The sequence below is a fragment of the Setaria viridis genome, chromosome 7 (assembly GCF_005286985.2).
Source record: "Setaria viridis chromosome 7, Setaria_viridis_v4.0, whole genome shotgun sequence".
Classification (NCBI taxonomy): Eukaryota; Viridiplantae; Streptophyta; class Magnoliopsida; order Poales; family Poaceae; genus Setaria; species Setaria viridis.
In genome coordinates, this window is record NC_048269.2 from 31,839,794 (window position 1) to 31,863,132 (window position 23,339).

At 45.7% G+C, this 23,339-nt stretch overlaps 3 protein-coding genes and 2 non-coding genes across 5 annotated transcripts; 4 read left to right on the plus strand and 1 right to left on the minus strand.

Moving 5' to 3' along the window:
- The first annotated feature begins 702 nt into the window (after nucleotides 1-702).
- On the plus strand, nucleotides 703-4,437 carry LOC117863717 (serine carboxypeptidase-like 42). Its single transcript, XM_034747534.2, has 10 exons — nucleotides 703-1,132; nucleotides 2,016-2,123; nucleotides 2,214-2,306; nucleotides 2,492-2,584; nucleotides 2,652-2,737; nucleotides 2,875-3,153; nucleotides 3,244-3,377; nucleotides 3,495-3,587; nucleotides 3,699-3,816; nucleotides 4,017-4,437. Exons 1-10 carry the CDS (start codon nucleotides 871-873, stop codon nucleotides 4,179-4,181), a joined length of 1,431 nt encoding a protein of 476 aa, XP_034603425.1. The 5' UTR covers nucleotides 703-870; the 3' UTR covers nucleotides 4,182-4,437.
- A 441-nt stretch (nucleotides 4,438-4,878) lies between these two features.
- Nucleotides 4,879-4,990, plus strand: LOC117866069 (small nucleolar RNA Z279/snoR105/snoR108). The gene has a single exon (XR_004642763.1). It is a non-coding gene; the product is annotated as a small nucleolar RNA Z279/snoR105/snoR108 (small nucleolar RNA).
- A 228-nt stretch (nucleotides 4,991-5,218) lies between these two features.
- On the minus strand, nucleotides 5,219-5,290 carry TRNAK-UUU (transfer RNA lysine (anticodon UUU)). The gene has a single exon. It is a non-coding gene; the product is annotated as a tRNA-Lys (tRNA).
- Nucleotides 5,291-12,723: 7,433 nt separating this feature from the next.
- Nucleotides 12,724-17,612, plus strand: LOC117862733 (pentatricopeptide repeat-containing protein At2g46050, mitochondrial). The gene is made up of 4 exons (XM_034746232.2): nucleotides 12,724-15,298; nucleotides 15,387-15,486; nucleotides 15,578-16,862; nucleotides 16,979-17,612. The coding sequence occupies exon 1, from the start codon at nucleotides 13,453-13,455 to the stop codon at nucleotides 14,992-14,994; it is 1,542 nt and encodes a 513-aa protein (XP_034602123.1). The 5' UTR covers nucleotides 12,724-13,452; the 3' UTR covers nucleotides 14,995-15,298; nucleotides 15,387-15,486; nucleotides 15,578-16,862; nucleotides 16,979-17,612.
- A 637-nt stretch (nucleotides 17,613-18,249) lies between these two features.
- On the plus strand, nucleotides 18,250-21,381 carry LOC117862734 (peroxidase 43). Its single transcript, XM_034746240.2, has 4 exons — nucleotides 18,250-19,957; nucleotides 20,099-20,284; nucleotides 20,359-20,521; nucleotides 20,589-21,381. The coding sequence occupies exons 1-4, from the start codon at nucleotides 19,736-19,738 to the stop codon at nucleotides 21,011-21,013; spliced, it is 996 nt and encodes a 331-aa protein (XP_034602131.1). The 5' UTR covers nucleotides 18,250-19,735; the 3' UTR covers nucleotides 21,014-21,381.
- The last annotated feature ends 1,958 nt before the right edge of the window (nucleotides 21,382-23,339 follow it).

A 23,339-nucleotide genomic window follows, 5' to 3' on the forward strand; every position in this document is an offset into this window, starting at 1 on the left:
GATTCTCCATGCTTTGGTAGCCATTGTGCCCAATGAAAGAAGAGAAAAGGAATAAGCCTCAAGCTGTATAAATCATCTATCGTATGGCATGGAGAAATCTTCATCAGATGATTTTAGGAGATTCCTTTGCCAACATTTTGCATGCAAATAGCATCACACACTATGATCATCTCATACCTCTGAAAAGGAGATTGGATTGGAAAGCAAGACCTAAAAAGATGCACGGGGCATTCCCCTCTTTTTGTCTGACCTTTGTTTATTAACTTGTAAGTTTACAGCACTAGAATTCAACTTTAACCATTTTACAGCTGAAAATGTGAATCTTCTCTGCCTAATGCGATGTTACTTAGGTTCGTACATCTTTGGCTTGATGAATTGAATCTGAACATGCCCGGTTTTCTTGATGTAAATAAAGCTTTTTTTTTCACACTTAAACCCATTCCATGTTTGTATATGAAAATAAATGTTGATAGCTTCATACAAGTCCCATTGACCCATTCTATGGGAAATAGATGATCATACAGGTGTTGTATTGGAAAATAAACAAATGAGAGCAAAAGTTATAATTTTGGTTATACATGGTTCTAAATTTTCTATGGACTTTCAATGCGTTTGTCTTTGAAAATTGCTAACACGGATCGCACACAGCAAACGCGTGGTCATACTTGTCGTCATGCTCCACGGCAGCATCTGCATCTCGTGTCACCGTCTCACCGCAGTCTTGAGCGGCCCCCTTCTTGTCTCGTCTCTCTGCCTCCTCTTCACTTGACTTGGTTGCTCTTCTCGCTCGCTCGTCCTCAAGCAGCTGCGCAACCTACATCGTTGACACGACGGCACCCATCCAGGAGCTCAGTAGACAGTCAGTCAGCCATGGCTGGTTCTTGGAGACGGACGCCGCTGACGGCAGCTGCGGCGGCGCTCCCTTGGCTCCTGCTCGGCTGCGTCTGCGCGCTGGGCTACCCTGAGTCCGACCTGGTGCGGGGGCTGCCGGGGCAGCCGCCGGTGGCGTTCCGGCAGTTCGCCGGGTACGTGGACGTGGACGAGCGCGCCGGGAGGAGCCTCTTCTACTACCTCGCCGAGGCCGACGGCGCCGCCGCCGCGTCCAAGCCTCTCACCCTCTGGCTCAACGGAGGTGCGTCACGCGTATCAGTTCGATCGATTACTCGCCCGTCTTGAATCAACGCTATTGTATTGCACTGTTGCTGTTGCCTGTTGGAGGAGGTTAGTTGTTGTTGTTGCTGCTATCAAAGCTGTCACCTTTTGTTGATGTTAATTCCCTATTGAGTGCCTTCCATCTCAGGGCATGTTAGAACACAGGAATTTCACGAGTGTTCCTGAACTGTCACAGTTTCAGTCCAATCACTATTTTTTCAGTTCAGTCTCCATTCTCTAGCAGTACTGATTAGTGATTACTGTTCTCCATTCTCTAGCAGTACTGATTAGCGTTCTTGTTACATTGCTTCCTGAGAGAGATGGTACTGCTATCTCCTCTGCCCACGCTGCTTCCCGGATGTTTCGTTGATCTTTGATCTGTTCGGAGTGGATCCATATTGTCGTCTTCCATGGCAATATAGTATTAGATTGTCTTGGACTGCTCAAAGATTGCCCACGTTGGGGCAGTTCATTTTTTTGACTGCACTGCTCCATCACCAGCTGTGAAAGTTGAAAAGATATGATTAACCTGCCTGATCTGCCAGCCCGGACAGACTGACAAGCTAATCAGGCCCTAGTACTATGTTCTGTAGTCGTCTGTGGTATGCTTGGCGTTTCAGGATTAACCATGATGACAAGAGTTCCATGCCACTGACAAGTGACAAAGCTGTTCTTTACCTTTTTGGTATTCTCAAGGCATGCTAAGTTTGCATCCTAATCTGGCATGTTGAAATGATTCAGCAACAGTGAAGGTCTGGGCTTCAGGAGTAAATAACTGAGAGATGAGAAATAACTTTGCTCTTTTAGTGTAATCTGTTCGATGTGCATCGATGGCTGAAATCTTCAATTTGCAAATTTGTCAGGTCCTGGATGTTCTTCAGTTGGAGGTGGGGCTTTCACAGAGCTAGGCCCATTTTATCCAAGAGGGGATGGTAGAGGCCTTAGAATAAATGACAAGTCATGGAACAAAGGTTGAAGTTTGTTTTTGGTAATACGGTCATCTGTTATCAAGTTCAGCGACAGTGCCATGTTAACCTAATGTTTCACCATAAATTTTGCAGTGTCAAACCTTCTTTTTGTGGAATCTCCTGCTGGTGTCGGATGGTCCTACTCAAACACATCATCAGACTACAAAACAGGAGATGAACGCACCGGTAGTTTCCCCTCTGAACCATCGGTTTACCTTTCTATGCCAAGTCTTCTAAAATATGATGCAAGAAAAGAAAGTATTTTTTAAAATATAAAACAATATGGTTCCCTCAGTAAAATACTGATGTCACGTAGACATGATTTTCCTAATTTCTCATAGACGAATAATTGATTAAAATAAACAATGCAGCTAGTGACATGCACATATTCCTGCTGAAATGGTATGAGAAGTTTCCAGAGTACAAATCAAGAGATCTTTTCCTTACTGGAGAGAGTTATGCAGGTACCAGTACTTATTTTGCTCATTATGTATTGTGCGAATGGTTCTTGACAAATAACATGGCCTGCAGGGCATTACATACCGCAACTGACCAATGTACTTATCAGTCATAACAAGGAATCAAAGGGTTTCAAATTCAATATCAAAGGAGTTGCTGTAAGAACATGCGCATATTTAGATTCTTATGGAAATAACTACATTAGGAAAAAAAATAAACTAAAGCTTCTGTTCACTCTTTTATTTCGGCAATTCAGTTCACATCTTCTGTGTACTGGTTTTGATTACCTGAACAGATTGGAAACCCACTCCTCAAGCTTGACAGGGATATCGCCTCAATCTATGAGTACTTCTGGTCTCATGGCATGATCTCCGATGAGGTTGGCTTGGCAATCACAAATGCCTGTGATTTTGAGGACTACACCTTCAGCAGCCCTCACAACGAGAGCCAATCGTGCAATGACGCCATCGCAGAGGCGAACAAAGTGGTTGGGGATTATGTCAATAACTATGATGTTCTGCTAGATGTCTGCTACCCATCAATTGTGATGCAGGAGCTGCGGCTGCGAAAATATGTGTGTTTTCAGTCTGATATCAAGCTACACTACATTTGACTTCAGAAAATTCTTAATGCTGATGTGCAACTATCTTTCTGTTGAGTACAGGTAACTAAAATCAGCATGGGCGTTGATATCTGCATGTCCTATGAGAGATTCTTCTATTTTAACCTACCAGAAGTTCAGCAGGCACTCCATGCCAACAGAACGAGATTGCCATACAAATGGAGTATGTGCAGCGCGTAAGGATTTCCGCTGCTTCTTTTTTTCTGTCATTTGCACATGAAAGTAAGTAAATAAAGTCATCTTTGCTTTGCACGACCTAAAGTCACACTGAATATGTATGTATATCATGGCAGGGTGCTGAACTACAGCGATACTGACGGCAACATCAACATTCTGCCGTTGCTGCAGAGGATCATTGAGCACAACATACCAGTTTGGGTATTTAGGTAACGTGGTAGATACTTCTGTTATACTACCATGCCATTCAGCATCTCAGCTCAAGTGCCTTGCTTCAGCACGCACAGCTATGGCTTAACAAGATGAATGAACATCTGCAGTGGTGATCAGGATTCTGTGGTGCCCCTCCTCGGCTCACGAACCCTAGTGCGTGAACTAGCTCATGATATGGGCCTTGGCGTCACCGTCCCTTACCGTGCTTGGTTCCACAACGATCAGGTACGGTCCTACTTTGAATGACTGAATACTGAAAATTCTATTACTAGCTCGAGTTTGAATTTCCGCTACATTCAGCAAGATTTACGCTGCTTGGTTCGTTACTCAGAAAAAAACAATGTGCCGGTGAATGTACAGTGAATACCAAGCTGTTGGCAGCATTTTGAAAACTGAAGCAATTGCTTTCCTTTTCTTGGTTGAAGGTTGCCGGGTGGGTGACGGAGTACGGGAAGCTGCTGACCTTCGCAACGGTTCGTGGCGCGGCTCACATGGTGCCGTTTGCGCAGCCGGACCGGGCTCTCGGCCTCTTCCGGTGGTTTGTGGATGGACAAAGGCTTCCAAACACAACCAATCCGTCAACTGGATGAATAATTTGTTGATATACATGCATGATTGGTTGCTGATGTCTCGCGCTGACAGTTGGTCCCTGATCTTGAGAAGGGCCCCATTTTTCCGGAACCGAGTGAAAGAAATGATGCAAATGTCAGTAGGGAAACATGTAACTTTTTTCCCTGATCCTGCATGGATAGCCTTCTAAACTGTCTGTAGTATTTTCTTCATTCTGATAACCAAACAGAGCTCTCCAACCAAAAGAAAATATCGAAATGCTGCCTCTCTTTGTGTGGTCGCAGTCTCTACGTACCCTGAGGATTCGATTTTAGAATCATCGATCTTTTTTTTTGAAAAATAAATAAATTAATGGATGCAGCAATTAAAAGACCGACGTTCTTAAATTCGGCCTTTTTTCTAGCCGGTCTTCATCGGACCGGAAAGGGAACCGAGCAGGCCGAGTCGATCTGGGCCTGAACGTGACGGAGCCCAGTAATGCATACATATTCCGACCCATCTGAACGGGCCTGGCCAGCCCATGACTCAGCAGGCCACCTCCGTTTTCCGACAAGGCGGCCTGCGGGGGTGCACCAGGAAGCAAGCAGCAGCAGCCAGCAGTAGAGCTGCAGCATTTTAGTCCCACACCGGCAAGGCAGGACGCGTTGCGCTCCAGCGGCGACTTTAAAACAGGTCGGGGTGCCCTCTGGAGAAACCATGATCCTTCAGGCAGTTAAAGGGAGATGAGGAGTGGTACAGGCTCGCAATTTATTATGCGAGAGGGGTGCCTTGCCCCAACTAAGCCTGTTACGACAACAGGGGCACCCCAATGACTTTACCATCTGATCCCGACTTTAAACCAAAAATCACAAATGTTTGCTAGAATTAGGGCAAAATCCCTTTTTATTTCGCCTCCTGAATTTTTACGCTGATTTTTTCTATCTCCACTCTTGTTTTTTTTTGATGGAAAATCAAGGAAGTTATTTGAACTCATGATCCAGCGAAATAAGCGCGCGGCTTGTCAAAATTAACAAAACATTACAGAAACGGCATGCCAAATCAAATTAACAAAAAAAATCGCCGACCGTGGGGGTCGAACCCACGACCACGTGGTTAAAAGCCACGCGCTCTACCACTGAGCTAGGTCGGCTTCTATGAGTAAGCTTCACAGCACCTTTACTTATCGTTGCTGTACTGCCGGAACTTCTCGGCCCAAGAAAAATGGAGCTGTGTGTGTAGGAACTTTTGAGGCCATTGGCACAGCATATTTTTTTTTTCAATATAAAAGAACACATGTACCTGATGATCAATCGTGCATGCACGTCGTTCCTATCGTGCACATATCGACACTTGAAAATATGTACTGATTGAAAATCAAAGTGGCTACCCACTTATTACAGATACTACATGTTTATTTATTTGTGTGTGTGCGAGCAAGCACGATGAATGAACGAACATGTGCAAGGCTGTTGAGCCAAGCAAGACCCAGACGTTCGATCATGTTGCAATTAATAAGCTAACAAATCAAAGCAAATCAACGACCTGATATATAATAACTGATTAACAATGCACATATGAGATGATCACCGTATCTTTTAACCACACAACACCTCTTCGGCAACAGCGGCCAAGGGAATACTCGTCCCACTGCCAGGTTCCAACACTCCCTAGTCCCAACAACTAAATAAGGGCCCGATCGGTGGGTTATCAATTATCATCATCATCATCTATAATGTATATTCATGTGTGCGGCTGGCTTTTGGTTGGGGCCTCTCAAGTCTCAACATGCATGCCCGCTTTCTCACCCATCGTAATATTACCAATGTACCATGCATGTATGTGCAGTGTGTTTGACTGTCTGTTAGCACAAATTGTTGTACAAGTAATATTATGACGTTTTGATTTAGACTCGGTGAATTTTTCTAATGATTTTATTTTGACCCAAATCAGCAATGAAAACCCCTACCTATTTTTTATATTCCAAATCCGTTTAATTCGCTCTAGGATCTTGACAATCAATACCTTTAAAAATTGTGTGCCAAATGGAGTCATGAACTCATGATCCATTTCTAGCGAGCGAAATAAGTGCGCGTGTGGCGGAACCGTCCGACTTAAACAGGCTTAAATGCATCTAATCGCTGTCGGAATAGTAATTATATAAAATGCACTTAAAACAGTTTAAATCCGGTAGTTCGTCGAGTGTCCCTAGGATGCCTCGAATCATCCACGACTTGAATCGTAGGCATACACCAGGATCGCTTCCACGAAGGGAAAGCATCAACAAATATTATATTTTTACATATGTACTGGAGATTGAAACAAACTTAGAGTGCAGGTTAGAGCATTCTAAGAGTTTCGAACATAAAACAAAAGTCCGAGGGGTAAAGTAATTAAACAACTAGGTTTCACTCTAGGGTATCATGAGACTCGTAAAATACCCTAGTTCTTCGGGCCTCTCTCTTCGGTCGACCCCTGCTGCAAGTCTGAAAACAACAAAAAGGGATCGCCTGAGTACGAAGGTACTAAGCAAGACTGACCCGTCTAACCAGTATTAGGTAGATTGAAAATAAAGTTTCAAGGAATATGATAGTTTTTTAGTGTACTGGCTGACTCATATTTTTGCGGAAAGCTTACTACCTATGGAAACTTAGTTTTATTATTTTAAACATGATTAGTTCTTACCTAACCAGTCTAGGTGAATAAAATGTTTTGTTTAATCAAGTGGTAACATCATACAGCAATATTACTTCAAGGAAAACCTTATATTAAACTTGATAACTCTACTATGCTTAAGCGATGACCAAGTATATTCATAACCGAGAATTGCGGCGATCCGGACCGATTTACATCCTGCAGGAGATATCTAATCATCATCCATGCACAACTGATCGGGTTGCGCATAACGACCTTTCGATTAGCCATACCAAAGATCGAAAATATAATTATCCGAACCCAGGGACGGACCCCCACATGGGACCCCACGTCTTGCCTGATCTCCATGTGCGTTTCAGGCTAGGCCCCTGCCTTTCTTCCGTACGCCAAGAACGGTATGAACATTTCCAATCAGAGAGCCAACTAACCTACCAGGCTTGCTGGTCCCCAAAGACAATAAGCAATTAGGTAATATCACTTGATCAGCGGTTTAAATAATGAACGGGCCTTAAAAAGATTAATCTTAGTGGACAGAACTACCATCTCTAGCTTCTGTCCACCTCTTCAAAAATTCAAAGCTATTTCGTTGATCAACATGTATGACAATATTAACCTTAGGTGGTTGAGTAACAAAAGTTTCTCCAAGGTGAATCTAAGCATTACTAAGCATAGGATGGTTACTAATTATTTGAACAGGTGGCAAAGATGTCCTACAAACAAGGATGGATTATGCATAAGAGTACGGTTTCAATCAACTACTAGACTTAATGCATAAATAAGGAAATAACCAATAATTTTGACATATGAATAGTATTTTCTGAAATTAGATAGGTGTAGATGCTCCAGGGCTTGCCTTGGTTCACAAAAAAGTTAGTTTCTTCTGAAGATCCTTCAACACAAGGAACCACCTCAATAATCTGCTCAAATTCCTAGGATTCTTCAGACAAATCCAAGAAATCCACTTCCGAAGCTTCAGGTTCTACGATATGATGCATGCCATAGTTAGAATATGCAAAACTTTTTGAAACATGGACTATACAACTTATCTTCATGACAAAATTGCAAGCCAACACTAATCTACCCATAAAAGATTAACCCATAATTTAATTTCTTAACTAACCTAACTTAAGCATTTTCTTTTATTTAGAAAAGCATTATAAATAATTTCTAATCTTAAAAACTTAATTCCTATGGATTAATAAACTTTTGTGAATAATAAAAACATTATTCAAAATTTTATACATTTTATAAAGATTAAGTACCTATTTAAATACCTTAATTAAAGGCATTAAATAAAAACCTAATTTTTATTACACTTTCCTAGGGTTTAGGAATTTTTAATGCATAAAGGAAAAGAAAATAAACCTAAGAAAATTGGTTTCACTAAATTTGGACAATTCTACAAATTATAATGAATTAAATGTAAAGGTAGAATCTAAATCTAATATCTAAAACTCTTAAATCAATTTCTTTCCCGAAACCCCTCTAGAAACCCTCTGTTACTCACCCCTGCCCTAACCCCTCTCACTCATATGCGTGCCCGGACCTAAGACAGTGCCCCCGGCCCCGATGTGGGTTCACCGGCGGGTAGAGGCGGAAACTCGCCGCCGGCGAGGTCTTCGGCATCGCGGACTACCCAGCTAGACTCGCCTCGACCATACGCACCTACTAAGGGTGTTGTTGGGGTAGGTTGGCTAGTGGCGGCGGCGAACAGTAGAGGATAGTGGCAGAGCGGCTGCGCTAGGGTTCCTGGCGGCGTGCGGCTAAACGACGGCTACTCGACGGCAAGGAGCTAGCTCAGAGGCTTCGTCTCGACCTAAAACACTTGGCGCTTGCCCAAACCAAGGTTCCCCGTAGCCGGAGCAAAGAGCTCGACTACGGCGGCTATGGTGGAGGCGCACGCGCGGTGGCGCAGGAGCTCCGGCCAACTTGGCCGTGCTCCAGGCCAACAAGCCGGTCCTAACCCATCTAGAGCTCATGCGTGACACACCCATACCCTCAGACAACAACCAGAGCTTCAGCGGCATAGCTCTCCATGGTGGTGGCCTTACCAAAAGCAGAGGACTACCGAAGTTGAAGGAGACGATGGCGGGAAGGCGCTGTGGTGGATGGGGCTAAACGGCGACTGGTGGGATGGGTTCAGGATGTTGAGGTGGTGGTTTTGGTGGAGGGGAATGGCCGGCGGTGGTGGGACGGTGGCGAAACTTGGCGGCGACCGAGGTGCGGTACAAAGTGAGCGGCACTATGAAAGGATAGAGATGGCTGGCGGGAGTAGTAATTTATACGAATTTTTACCGCCCTTGCGACGGACACGTCCTGCTTGCCTACCTGCTTCACTGCGCACACTTGCACCGGTGCATGGCATGGCTAAACTGCCCTTGCCATCAGCGGCAAGCAGCTGCATGGCAGCTGCTCAGCTCTACTCTCCCCCATTTTCTCCCTAGTTCTGCTCAAGATTCAACTCTAATTTGCGCCAACCTTTCAATTTGAACTTCCCAATCTTCTTTAAGCAAACTTGTAGAGGATTCTCAGGGCCGTATTCTATAGATTTGCATCTCTGGCAGAAGATCACTCTATCACACAAATTGAAGCCCCGAAATTGACCCCTTGCACTGCACTGTCAGCGTTTAATCAAACACTCAGATTTAAATATTCAAACCAACTTCTCCTTGTCCCAGGGACACTGTAACTTGCTAACCACACTTCAGGGGTTCCATTTTGCATGTTGTTTCCCATCATTTACATGTAGAATCCTTCAAAATCTTGAGCCAAAATTTGGCCAATTATCACTGCTTTCAGAGTTGAAATGTGTTGACACCGGTTTTTGACACGTGTCTGGGTCGGCGTCAAGAGGGGAAGAAAGTGGCCAATGTGATTAAACAAAAGGTTATGGCTGAAGAAGTCGGCCGGTAAAGCTACAGTGGTTCGGTCGATTAGCCGATGAGATCGATGGGAACTGGCCAAAGCCAGAACAGCTTGGCCGACATGGGCTAGAATGGGCTAGGCCGGTAACAAGATGAAGATAGGGTTGGCCCATAGAGGATTGGATGGTGTTCGACTCTGATGCGGGTTGTATCTGTATGTAAATATTTGTTACTTTGAATAAGAAATAGAATATTGAGTCGTAGTTGGTTAGGAAATGAGTTGTAACAGGGTATAAACAGGTGCCTCGTGAGGCTTGCAAAAGGAATCAACAAAAAAATATCAATACAAAATCTACTTTTCCACGCAACTTTACTTTCAGTCGGCGACTTCACCAAACCCTTTTCTTTTCACGAGTTCGTACGAGTTGGCAGGGCTGCGTCAACGTGATCTCCGGCCAATTTGTAAGTTCCGCGTTTCGAGTAATATCTAAGCTTTAACTTCGGGCACATCGCTGTTGTTTCATTTAGATTTATTCACTAGTTATCAATATTTGTTAGAATTATAGGTTTTGCCTATTATTTTAGTTTTTATCACCAGCTATCCAGCTTGAGGCACGAACTGTCGGCTATATCAATACACTATTTATCATAATACAGCCCGATTAGATCTATTTTAGATGTTGTCTCTGTAGCATTGTTTAGGTTACTCTAGTAGTTTCTTTTACATTTGCTGTGTGATTATTGGCTGTTTTATAGCCGGTCATCCTTATATTAAACCGGCCAACCCGCTGATACATCTTTTGGAGTAGATCGGAACTTCAGTCGATCGAATCTCTGGAATTTGACATCTTTTCTTCCTTGTCAATCAACATGTCAGATTGATTGGTACGTCGCATGAAACACACCAGGGTGATAACCCGAACAGGAGCTCAGCAGATTCTCTTGGGTCGTGTGCTCGACGCAAGAGTCGGGGTCACTGTCCGATTTTTTGTGTCAATACACTTGTAGCACGCTCGGTGGGACACGAGTAAGCATCGGCTGATTAAAAATGCATCGGCCAATTGGAATAAAAAAAGGGACTTGAATCAGCTGATTACTGAAAATATCGACTGATTACAGAAAATATCTGCTGGCTTCTTTATTTCCATTGCCTCTTTTCAGCCGATGGCCATAAAAAAAAAGGGGAGCAGCCGATAGAAATTTCAGCCGATGGACAAGAAAGAAATAGACCAGCCGATAAGGAAAGCGGCCGATGGGCAAAGGACCAACAAATGAAAAAAAAAGAAAGGGAAGCAGTCGGCCAATGATGCAAAAATGACGAAATCTTCTGAATAAAGCTATTTGCGAGCTAGTTACAGAAATCAGGAACGCGTGTGCATGAAGAAAGAGAAAGCAAGAAACCTAGAAGATTAAAAGAAGGAAATCAACTCACGTACGGGAGGTTGAATAAAATATTCTGGACGTTAAGTTGGTTAGGGACAAGCTTGGTTAGAGATAGAGTTGGATTAGTTAGAGATTGAGCTTTTTTATTAGAAAAGATTGTGTACGTGACTTGCCTTGTACGTGGTTAGTTGCCAATTATGTAACGTCAAAGGTCATCCGCCCTACAAATAAAAAGGGTTGTGACCATTGTAAATCATCACACGATCAATATACAATACATTTATCTTTTATTTACCTTTTCGGCTTCACGTCATTGCATTAGGAGTAGGAGTAATGTAGCTTCTCGACGAGTTCCTTCTAGCAAACTGGGCTGCATCGACCTCGATCTCTGGCAAGCTGCAAGTCCCCGTCATCAGGTGTACTAGACTTCAACTTCCGGACGCATCGCTGTCGTTGGGTCTAGTTTCATCTACCAAGTATCGAGTATCTTGGATCTTTGACTTACGGCGCATCACTTCTGTCTCAATCTACGGTATTCACCAGTTATCCCGCCTTTGCATCGGCTGATATTTATCTGTTCTATCGCCTTGCCGTTTACGACACATCAATTGTTATTAATTCTGTCGGAATAGACGATAGATCTATTTTTAATAGCCTGTTGCATCTTAATCTTGGTTGCCCCTCGAGTGCCGTTGGAATTGAGTTTCATTATGATTGGATTCATCGGCTAGTGGGGTTTAAATTGACGTCCTGCTAAGTGTTTCTAGGCTGCAACTACCGGGCGCATCGCTGTGGTTTCACCTAAAAAGATTGGTAGCGAAGTTAGTTTGAATCTCATTGGCTTGTGGCTCTGGCTATGGTGGAGCAAGAACGCGACGGCACTCTATCTCCTATCGGCTCTCCAGCCGATGGTTATCGCCAATTGTGTTGAATCGGCTGGATAGCCGATGAGCTACTCACGCTCACCAAGGTTTATCTCCACCTTGTCAGTTGAATGGCTAAACAGATTGGCACGCTCGCGCACACCACGCGCGCCGATTTGGATTCTGCACTGGAGTTAAGCAGATCTCCCAGGTCCTCATGTGCTGATGCAGGGTCAACCACCGCCAGGATTTTGCGTCAATAAAATGGCCATTGCCATTCAGTTTCGACAAATAGCTCCCACAGTGTAAACTTTCAATCTTGGACCCTTATTTAAAATTTGAATCTTTTGAATTCTCTCCTCAACAACCTACTCAAATTGTTCACTCGATATTCAAGTCTACTTGTGATCCAAAACCTTACACAGCTTAGATGAAAATTTCATCTGAAATCAATTTCAAAGTTGCATGATCGTCACTATTTCTTACTTGGGAAATTTTCAGATAGTGAATAGTAACCCAAGCCAACCACCTTTAACTATGCATTTTTATTTTTTTTAATGAACAGGCACGAGAGTGTGCCTATTTCATTAATAGAGAAGAAGTTTACAGGAAAAAAAAAAGAAAAACACGGCGTGCCATGTGACAAGGTAAGGACTACTCTCGCGTTAGAAGTAACGGTAGGTCTTTAGCTCCACTGAAGGTTACTCAACCAACAAATGATCTTACTACCCACTGAAGGTTTTGCTCTAAGCGAAACCTTTTTCATTTCCTCCACAAAACTAACCTTCCACCGTGCAAAAGAGAGACACTGTCCATCAAAGACAATGCTGTTTCTATGGCACCATATAGTCCAGCAGGCCACAGTCACAATTTCTCTGAAAATACAAGAACCAAAGCGCTGTCGAGCTTGAATAATCATCTCAAGAGGTTGTAAGGTCATGTCCCATTGGATGTCTAGATAAATCCAGCATGCCTCACTGAATGGGCAGTTAAAGAATAGATGGGCAACACTGTTTCTTGAGATTTTCCACACAAAGCACACAACTGTAGGTGTCCAGATGCACATGCTTTCTTCTCAAAAGATTCCTAGTATTGAGACGATCCTGAGGAGCAACCAGAAGAAGAACTTGTGTTTTCCGTGCGAGCGCGACCTCCACATCCATTTGAACAAAGGTGAGGATGGTCTGCTCCCTTGCAGGCAAGAATAGGCCTTTTTCCTCGTGAATTCAGATGAATCCCATGTATACTGCGATACATCATCAGCACCAGCATCCCTGGGCTGGGAGAGGAGGAGATCTCTGAGCTCTAGAAGTTGGGCATGAGCTTGCTGTGAGAGTGGCAACCTGTACAAGGAAGAGTCATTGGAATTGGTGTACTTCAGGAGGGATATGTTCCCTTTTCTTAATAGGCATTTTGTATTTGTGTTTTAAAAAAGGCACATAAGCAAGATACCATTTAATTCATAAGTTGAAATATCTCCATGCAATGGTAAGTTTTCTTGGTCAGCACCGCCTAGTCCGCAAGGATTAGGCCGTCAGCCTTGAAACGAAATGCCGCGCGGGCGCGGCCGCCTCGCGCCACTGTTCCGCGCCACCTCCGCCGTCGTCCGCCGCCACCACCACCTGCGCGCCTCCCCGCAGGCCCTCCACCCTCTCATCCTCAAGTCCGGACGCGCCTCGCGTCCCCACGTCGCCACGCGCCTCGTCGTCGCGTACGCTGACTCCGGCCGCCTCCCCCACGCGCGCAGGGTGTTCGACGAGACACCGCACAAGGACCTCATCCTCTGCAACGCCATGGTCGCCTGCTACGCCGCCCACGGGCTCGCGCTCCACGCATGGTCCCTCGTCGCCTCCATGCGCAGGAGCGGCCCCGATCTCGCCGGGGACGGGTTCACCTTCAGCGCCCTGCTGCGCCCTCCGCGCCGGTGGCCAGATGACGACGCCGGGCTGCTCCTCAGGCTGCGGGCGCTGGCGCACGGCCTCGTGCTCAGGCTGGGCCACCTCGCGGACGTGGTGGTGGCCACCGCGCTGCTCGACATGTACGCAAAGTATGGCCGGATGGCCGACGCGCGGCGGGTGTTCGAAGCCATGGTGGTCAGGAACGTCGTCTCCTGGAACGCGATCATAGTCGGCTATGGCTGCCATGGTGAAGGCAAGGAAGCCGTTGAGCTCTTCCGGCGGATGCTGAGGGATGGGTGCTGCCGCCCGGATGAGCGCACGCTCGCCAGTGTGCTCAGCTCCTGCGCCCACATGGCGGCAGTGAGTGAGGCTACACAAGTTCACGCGTATGCCCAGAAGAGGGGGTTGCAAGGATTTCTTCAGGTGGCTAACGCCCTTATCATGGCGTATGGTAAGAACGGTTTTGTTGGAGAGGTGACACGGATATTTGCGATGACAGACTACCCGGACATAGTCACATGGTCTTCCATGGTTTCTTCATATGCTTACCTCGGACGTGCCAAGGATGCCATTCATGTGTTTGAGAGAATGCTCCAACAAGGCGTACAGCCTGATGGCATTGCCTTCCTTGGGGTTCTTTCTGCCTGTAGTCATGCTGGGCTCGTTGAAGATGGCTTACACTATTTCCTTATGATGACGAGGGGCTACCGTATTGGTCCGAGTCCGCAGCATCTGGCTTGTCTGGTTGATCTCTTAGGGAGAGCTGGCAGGATTGAAGATGCCTACGACGTTGTAGTCAAACTTTCCTGCGAAAGCAACGCTGATATTATTGGAGCTTTCCTTGGTGCTTGCAAGATGAGGGGCAATATCGAGTTGGCAAAGTGGGCCACTGATAAGCTTCTATTCCTGGAGCCAAGCGAGGCAGTAAATTATCTGCTTATGTCCAACACATTTGCTGCTGCAGGAGATTGGAATGAGCTTGCAAAAGTAAGAAGTGTGATGAGGAACAGGTGTGTCAACAAGGTGCCTGGCTGTAGCTGGATAGAGATTGGTGGAACGGTTCGGACATTTGTCTCCAATGATATGGTGCTCCATCGGTCAATGAAGATGCAACAAATGATGGAACTTACTATTTCAGAAGTGCAAAAGGAGTGCAATGAAGACACAATTTGCAAGGATTCACTTTTAGTTTGATAATGGCAGCGACACTTCTCCAGATATTTGATTATTAATCTGGGTCAGCTCGGCATCTGCATTAGTCTCAGAGCTTATCAGTTTGCCACATGATCTTTATTTGGTTCAGCAGATTATATATGGTACTCGTTAAGTTTTACACTAGTCATGCATTAAGGATACTGGTGTTGGCTTGGAAGAGGGTACAGATTCCAGCTTGCTCACCAGAACCAACAGCAAGTTAATACAGGAGGCCTATTTCATTCAATTTTAAACATTCTGCACTGACTTTGAGAAACCGAAGGACTACAGCAAGCTAGTACAGGTATATTTCTTCTCCCTGCACAAAGCCAACGTTTCTTTCCTTTCTTCATAGCTTTCTTGACTCCAGTATTCAATGTTTTGTCCTTCAGGTACTTGCTGAGATGACTGGTCTTTTGAGTTAACTGCGTGGTTGAATGCACAGGCCACATTGATGCTATGGGTTCTGTACTTGATTATGTTCATAATAATGTAAGTTCTGAAGATACCGGTGAATCCTGTTGCCAGTTGAGCATGGTTTCCTTTTCTGATATGAGTCAGTGCTGTTCAAATCTAAATTCAGGGATGTGGTGTTGCTGTGCCGGTCCAGTGCCAAGGATATCGTGAGCAAGGCTCACCCAATGAACTTACTGAAGAAAGATGACCATGAAAGGAACTCCCTTGGGAACTACAAACCACGCTCCAAAGTCTCTTGGTTGTGGAATTGTACGTGACAGAATCTATGTTGTTGACCATTCAGGTGAAAACTTGAATAGTAACACTTCTTTTGAACAATCAAAGATGAAGTTCATATATAAGAAAGATATACTGTATTTGTAAAGAGATTTTTGAAAGATATGGTCAACAACATAGCATCTGAGGTTCTGAACTGCTTCCGGGAGCTATTCCCATATCAGAACATTGTAAATGACTTGGCTGACACACTTTTTCACTAACTTACTGCATAGGAGTTGGATCGGAGATATTTCATCACCTACAGTGTGTGCTATTCACAGATATTAACAAGCATTCAACCTCATGCTTTAAATGTGGCCCCAGTGCAACACTTGGTACATATATGTCGAGTAATTATTCCCTTTTAGGCTTTTACAAACGTAACTGTTCATGTTGAGTCTGTCAATTCTCTCAACCATCCAAATGAACCATTTCAACTATACACCAGGGTTCTATGCATCTTTCCATTGGATGCATCACTCAAGTTTGACTCATCTGATTCTCCAGAAGACTTGGCTGCTCCTGTGTGTTCCATCTAGGGCAGGCTGTTACAGGGTAAAAAAGTCCTTTGGTGGAGGATGACACATTTGTTTTATACTATGATTTTCTTTTTTGGCTCTGTAGACCAATTATTACTTGTTTTTACTTTAATATGAAATCTTACATAAGGAGGACCAGAAAGATGTGAATCAACTGGCACTCTGAAATTTAAAGAATATGGTTCATTGTAAAAAAAATATATAAAAAGGACTGACAGGAGGGTGCAGTAAGTGACATTCATGCATAAGTTTAAGGGTTTTCCATAAATTAAAAAGGGTTGTTTGGAAGAGTGTGTTGCTCTAGTAATTTTCAGATTTATTTTAAATTTGAAAGAATCTAGTTATTAGTATGAATTTGAACAAAATTTTAAGGTATTTGTAATAAAGTTCCTGCTATATAAATATAGCGCAAAGAATAGTATAGGGCCTTATTTCTAAACTGTGAAACAGGGAAAAATTCAAGTTAATCTAAGAAAATGAAATGAAAAGCATTTTCCAATTCTATTCTATCTATTTTCTGTTGTTTTCTTGTGCAGAAAAATCCAGAGAGGAAAGACTATGGTGACCTATTATTGAGGGTCCTTGCTCACCAAGGTAACTACTCCCACTACAGCTAATCTTTTCAATATGTTGGACTTATCCTCGAAATCTCCACGAAGCTTGCGTCACAAGGACTTTGCCCCTCCCCTAAACATATAAACAATTCACAGGCAGCAGTGACAAGAATTCACCACATCACAAGAGCAGCCACAACTAGGAGATACCAAGCAAAAAAAAAAAAAACAAGTGTGCTCAAGAAGTGAAAGGAGTGATTCATATATCAATACAAGTTCAAGGATCAAGATGGTCCTATGCTTGGATTGCTTTGGTTATATGGCGAGGAAGGCATCAAAGTCGTCTACACATCAAGAAGCTGGAGACAAGATGAAGCAGAAGGATGTGGCAGAAGAAGAAGCATCCCCGAAGGCTGGGGAGAAGAAGGGGGAGAAGACTGTGGAGAAGAGTAAGAAAGGGAAGGAGAAGGACACGGGGGCTCCCCTTGTGGTACCTCACTTTCCTCAGCGTTCTACACCAGGCTTGCTCTAGTTTTGAGTCGCGTCGTGTCTTTGGTTCTCTTGGTGTTCTTGCTGAAGCTAAGTAGGCAATTAGAGTGGAAATACTTATGGTAGGTTCCAAAGGAAATTACTCATCTGATGTGGATAATCAGAACTAGCGTGCTGAGTTGCCAGCTTCTCAATGGATCATCTTGTGCCCAGAAGTTGATTACTGTCCATAGTAGCTCAATAAGAAATCATGTTTAACTCTGTTTCTATGAATCAATGAATTCATTGAATTGTTCAACTTTGGGAACAAGAAAAATTGAAGCCTAACTGGATATATGTCATTACGTTTATTTCAGCCAACTGTTATATCTTTCAGAGATATTTGGTTCGTACCATGCCTCAGTAGTTCCTGGATTTATGATGGGAAGCTGGAGGCATAATATCATGGTCAGTACATAGTATTTGGAGGATTTCATACTTTGTAACTGATTTGTACATGGTACATATTGCTATTAACTATTACACGGACACACAGCGCCTTCCACTCAGGAGAGTTATTTGGTTGGGGGAAAAACACTGGCCTGGCTATGTACTTACTCCCTCCGTTTTTATTTATAAGGCGTGCACACATATCAAAATTCAAACTTTGCAATATTTGACAAATAATTTGACTATTAATTTTTTATTTGTATAATATAAACTTTATACGGTTGGATTTGTAATCAAATATACTTTACCATGATTATAAGTTTATAACCATAATTAATATAATATAAGATAAATGAATGGTCAAAGTGTTATTTGGAAGACCGTGTCAAGTCATACTATACCTTATAAAAATAGATGGAGGGAATATGTAGAACAATGGGTACTCTAGATACTAGAGCAATCCTTAATTGTGATCTCCAATCATTTTGGTACGTGTCCTCTAGCAATATATTATTGTGAGGTCAATTTTTTGATATGCCTTCTAGTATAGTTCACGAGTTCGTAAAATTGAGGAAATAAAGAACATGTGTATACAACGATTCTCGAAGATTTACATCTTGAAAAGACCAATCAAAGAGAGAAAAAGGTCATCAAACTGAGGTTGAAAACTTTCAACTAGACTGGGGTTTTTAGTAGGGACCGAGAACTATGAATTAAACCTATTTCAACTTCAAGGGACACTACAAGACACTGACGCGGGAGATCTTTAAGTTAACAAAGTTATCACCGGCGCCCACTATTGATGGAAATACGTTTATCGATAACAAGAAATTGGGTATCAAAATTCCTTGGTGGGTAGGCGGCTAGGCGCTACCACCAGCCATCCGAACTTTTACTGGGTTCTCGGAGGAAAAAATTTCTGACTTAAAAGGATTTATATTTCAAATGTTTTCCAAAATATTTGTTAACAGACCATTCCTAGATTTAATTTAAACACGTACAGGGCCGTTTGGCCATGCTAGGAGCAATGGTGCCGCTGCCGCATATTAATGTTGCCACACCACATGGATGGATTTGCTAGATCGTCTTGTGCTGTGCTGGACCATTAAAGGGTCGGATTGGAGCCCTGGCCAAGAAAGTCTCCATACCGGCCATAAGTTGTCGATCGTGTTGCTAAAATGTGCTTGGTGTGGCAGGGTGGGAGAACACGCCATGGGGAGGGGTTGTGGTGTGCCATGCCCAGCAATTGCCCATAGGTTCACTGATCCATGGAGCAAAAGCTTGTTACAGCAGGCCCACCGTCAGGTCCTGTCCTGCATTGAAATCTCCGGTGAATGCCAAGACAAAGTTGCACTGGCAGACGGCGGCGGTCACGGGGGGTAAAAAGAGCTCGCGAAAGGCGACGGTACGCGCTGTCCGGAACCCCCGTCTCTCAGTAGATACTAACACGAGCCCGTGGGTTAGTCTCTCCCCTTTCCCGATATACACATGCTTCCGCCTGCCCACAGAACACCGTGCTTGGAAAGCTAGCTGACGGCGAGCAAAGCCAAACTGCTCGGTTTCAAACGGCAATTTGTACAGAAACAGCAATATAATGGCAACGACTCTGTACACATTCTCGAATTTGTACTGTCCGTATATATGATCTCCAACTTGAAAACGGCCAGCTGCCAAGTCCTAATCACCAGATGGGTACAGATTGCAAAAGGAGGTCGAGCAGTAGTCCATGGAAGCCACATGCGAGAGTCTTTTCTTCTCCTAAACAATGAGCACTTGTTCCATGTACTATGCGAGTGACTTCATCGATAAATCCTGGATCGACTCATCTTACCACTGGCATATAAAGACATTCGTCGGGACAAATCCCCCGCGGCCATTCACCGAAGCAGGCACTAGGACGAGTGAGACTCTTTCTACTCTCTCCTTAGCTAGCTTGTTCGCGCGAGGCCGGCCGGCAAATCAGGTTGCTAGCTCATCTTCTTGGAATCGTCGCCAATGGCCGTGTCCGGAGCGGCGGCGGCAGCGCTAGCGATGGCGGTGTTGCTGTTTCTTGGGATCATTGGCGTCGCGCGTGGCCAGCTGCAGGTGGGGTTCTACTCCGACTCCTGCCCGGACGCCGAGGACACGGTCACCGCCGCCGTCCAGGACGCCGCCAACAACGACCCCACCATCCTCCCCGCGCTGCTCCGCCTCCAGTTCCACGACTGCTTCGTCAAGGTACGTACCGTACCTGACCGCGTGCGCCGTTGCTTGCGTGTGTTTCCAAGCCCGGCCGATTGTTTACGTGTTTCCTCACCGGCCGGCGGCGACGCCGCGCGCCGGCGCGGCGAACGGAATGGTGGCATTAATAATTTGCAGGGGTGCGACGCGTCGGTGCTGATCAGGAGCGCGAGCAACGACGCCGAGGTGGACAACAGCAAGAACCAGGGCCTGCGCGGCCAGGACGTGGTCGACGCCGCCAAGGCGCAGCTCGAGGACCAGTGCCCCGGCGTCGTCTCCTGCGCCGACATCATCGCCCTCGCCGCACGCGACGCCGTCGCCCTGGTAATCGACAATTATCAACGTTGTATTCTGCGTGTTTGGCTTACTGACGCAGTTCATTGCATGCCATGGATCAGACGGGCGGGCCGACGTTCGACGTGCCAACGGGGCGGCGCGACGGCCTGACTTCCAACCTCCGCGACGCCGACGTGCTGCCGGACGCTGCCGACTCCATCAACGTGCTCCGCTCAAGCTTCGCCGCCGCCGGACTCAACGACCGAGATCTCGTCCTCCTCACAGGTATATAGCTACATTCACATGCACACGTGCACGGACGTCGAGGCACTGACACTCGGTGACGGTGCAGCGGCGCACACGGTGGGCACGACGGCGTGCTTCTTCGTGAAGGACCGGCTGTACAGCTTCCCTCTCCCGGGCGGCAAGGCGGGGTCGGACCCGTCGATCCCGGCGGCGTTCGTGACGGAGCTCAAGGCCCGGTGCCCGCCTGGGGACTTCAACACGCGGCTGCCGCTGGACCGCGGCAGCGAGAGCGACTTCGACGACTCCATCCTCCGCAACATCCGGTCGGGGTTCGCCGTCATCGCCTCCGACGCCGCGCTCGCTAACAGCAACGCCACCCGCGCGCTCGTCGACGCGTACCTGGGCCCCGCGGCGGGGAGCTTCGAGCGGGACTTCGCCGCCGCCATGGTCAGGATGGGCAGCATCGGCGCCATCACCGGCGACGATGACGGCGAGATCAGGGACGTCTGCTCCGCATTCAACACCAACTGATGCGATCCCAGTCGGCGTGACACAGAGAGAGATAGTTATTTGTGTGTACATTTCATTTCTTTTAGTCGATTGGTTTTCGAAATTTTAGCTAGAAATTCTAGAGAAATTGTGCTCGAAAAAGTGGGGCACATCGAGGAAGGAATTGTGCGGTGGAATTGATGGAGAACTTTTGGTGCAGCAATGCGATGCAAGTACTGCATGCATGTGACGATTTATTAGGAGCTGCCCCTGCGTGCACGGGTGTCCTAAAAAAGATAATAAATTGATCACTTCATTCAGCACCAACAAAACCGCGTCTAGTCAGTAGATTCGTCCTGCTGGAGACTAAAAATAGCGCATTGCTAACCGGCGCGCGCTACCAGCGTTAGCAGCCATCAATCCCAACAGTCCACTCCACTACTTCCAAACTTTTCTTTTTTTGAAAATTTTAATTCCCGCAGTTTTCCATAATTTCGTGGTAACAACTTCTTATAAGATAATTTTTTAAGACTTTGATGGCATGCAGAATTTGTACGTATAACTTCTACGTACAATTTCTAAAGGACAACTTTGAATTTTTCATTTTAAAAAATCTATAACTACATACAATTTGTACGTATAACTCTTTCCCGATAACATAAATTTTGTAGTACAATTTTCATGTTATACACATAATGTTTGTCACAACTTTATAAGAATGTTGTTAAAGAATTTATGCACGTAACTACAATATTTACTTCAAAATGGTATGAAAAAATAATTGAATAGGAAAAAAAACTGTTCGCTTCAGCTTATTCAGCTAGCTTATCAGTCACTAAACAGTATTTTTTCCTCATAAAAATCAATTATTTCAGTTTTTCAGCCAGCTTGTAAGGTGGAGCGAACGGGCCGAAAAAAAACGCTCCGCGCAGCACCACGTGGGCAGCAGCAGCAGCGCTGCCTGGGCATGCTGACCCCACCAACTTGCCGCTAGCAGTTAGCTGCCTCACCTCGCGCGTCAGGAAGCGCGCTGGCGCGCGAGGTAGGATCAGCTTTGCGCTAAAAATACTCGGTGGATGTGCCTCCAAAATCGACTATGGGATTGGGCCACGTCGCCTGTAATTACCGGCTGTCTAATCTTATTTCCACGGTTGAAACATGGGCGCCTCGATCATCGTCTAGACTCTGGATTCTGGACCCTTCGCGTCTCGCACGGGCGGTTTCCTTCCCAGCCGGCCGTCCTGCTGCTGACGTCGCGTTTCCGACCTCCTCGCCGGCGTTCAAGTCCGGGTCTGCGTTCTCCCTCTCGGACCCGCCATCTCCGTAGGATCGCGCGCTGCGGGGCCTCTCATAGCGGGCCGCGGGCTACGACTACGTGGCATCCGACTAAGGCACCTCGCCGATGCGGCGGGTCACGAGGTGCTTGCGAGGGCGGCGGCCACGGGGCGGCTCCAGTAGGCCCTCGAGGTGGTGGCACCCTACGACAAGGCGACCACAGCAGCAAGGAGCGCGGCACGCGAGTTCGATGGTGGCGCAGAAGGTATGGGAAACGATGCGGGTTAGATCGTCGCAGCACGTTGGGGGGCCTTGGCGCGTGGCAGATTCGCACTCATGGGCTCATGGCTCATCGTGGCTGGAGCATGCGCCGCCACCTCTTGCAACAGCAGTCCTAGCGGCCTACTCCCCAGTTTCTCACTCCGTGTCGCCCCCTTCTCCCAGCACTGCCCGGCCCGGCGGAGGTATGGAGTAGATGGCCGCTGGTGGATCCCCGGCAGCCCGGCACATGGCCACGACACCATACAATTACAGCGCAGGGTAGATTCTTAGCTGTACGCGAGCTGCCATGCCCTTATGCTGTTCGACGATATGCCCAACCAGGACATATACCTGCTGCCTGCTCAAACAAGCTGCTCCGCGGCAGCACAAACGAGCATGGATGCGACGTCGACTCAGCGGCAATGACTGCATGTTATACCACCACCTCCTCCTCCTTGACTAGGCAGGAGGAGAGCATCAAGGTATATCCTAAAATTACCAATTCTCTGATAGGCAGATTCATAGCCACTGAACTTTTCTGATTACCACTTAGTTCAACGAAATATGTGCTGAACTGTGACAATGACTGACAAGTGACAACCATTGTCATCTCATTAGTTCCTGGACGCCGGCTAATATAAGCCATGCACACCACTTCATGGTCATGTAATAGTTATTTTAGATTGTGCTCTGATCTTCATCCTGAAATTTCAGTTCGTCTAACATTTGGTTAAGTACGTTACTTATATATGTCATTTGATATATATCAATGAGCATAGTTTTGCTTCTGTTATGCGAGAACCATCATCACATGAATAATAGTTAACACAAT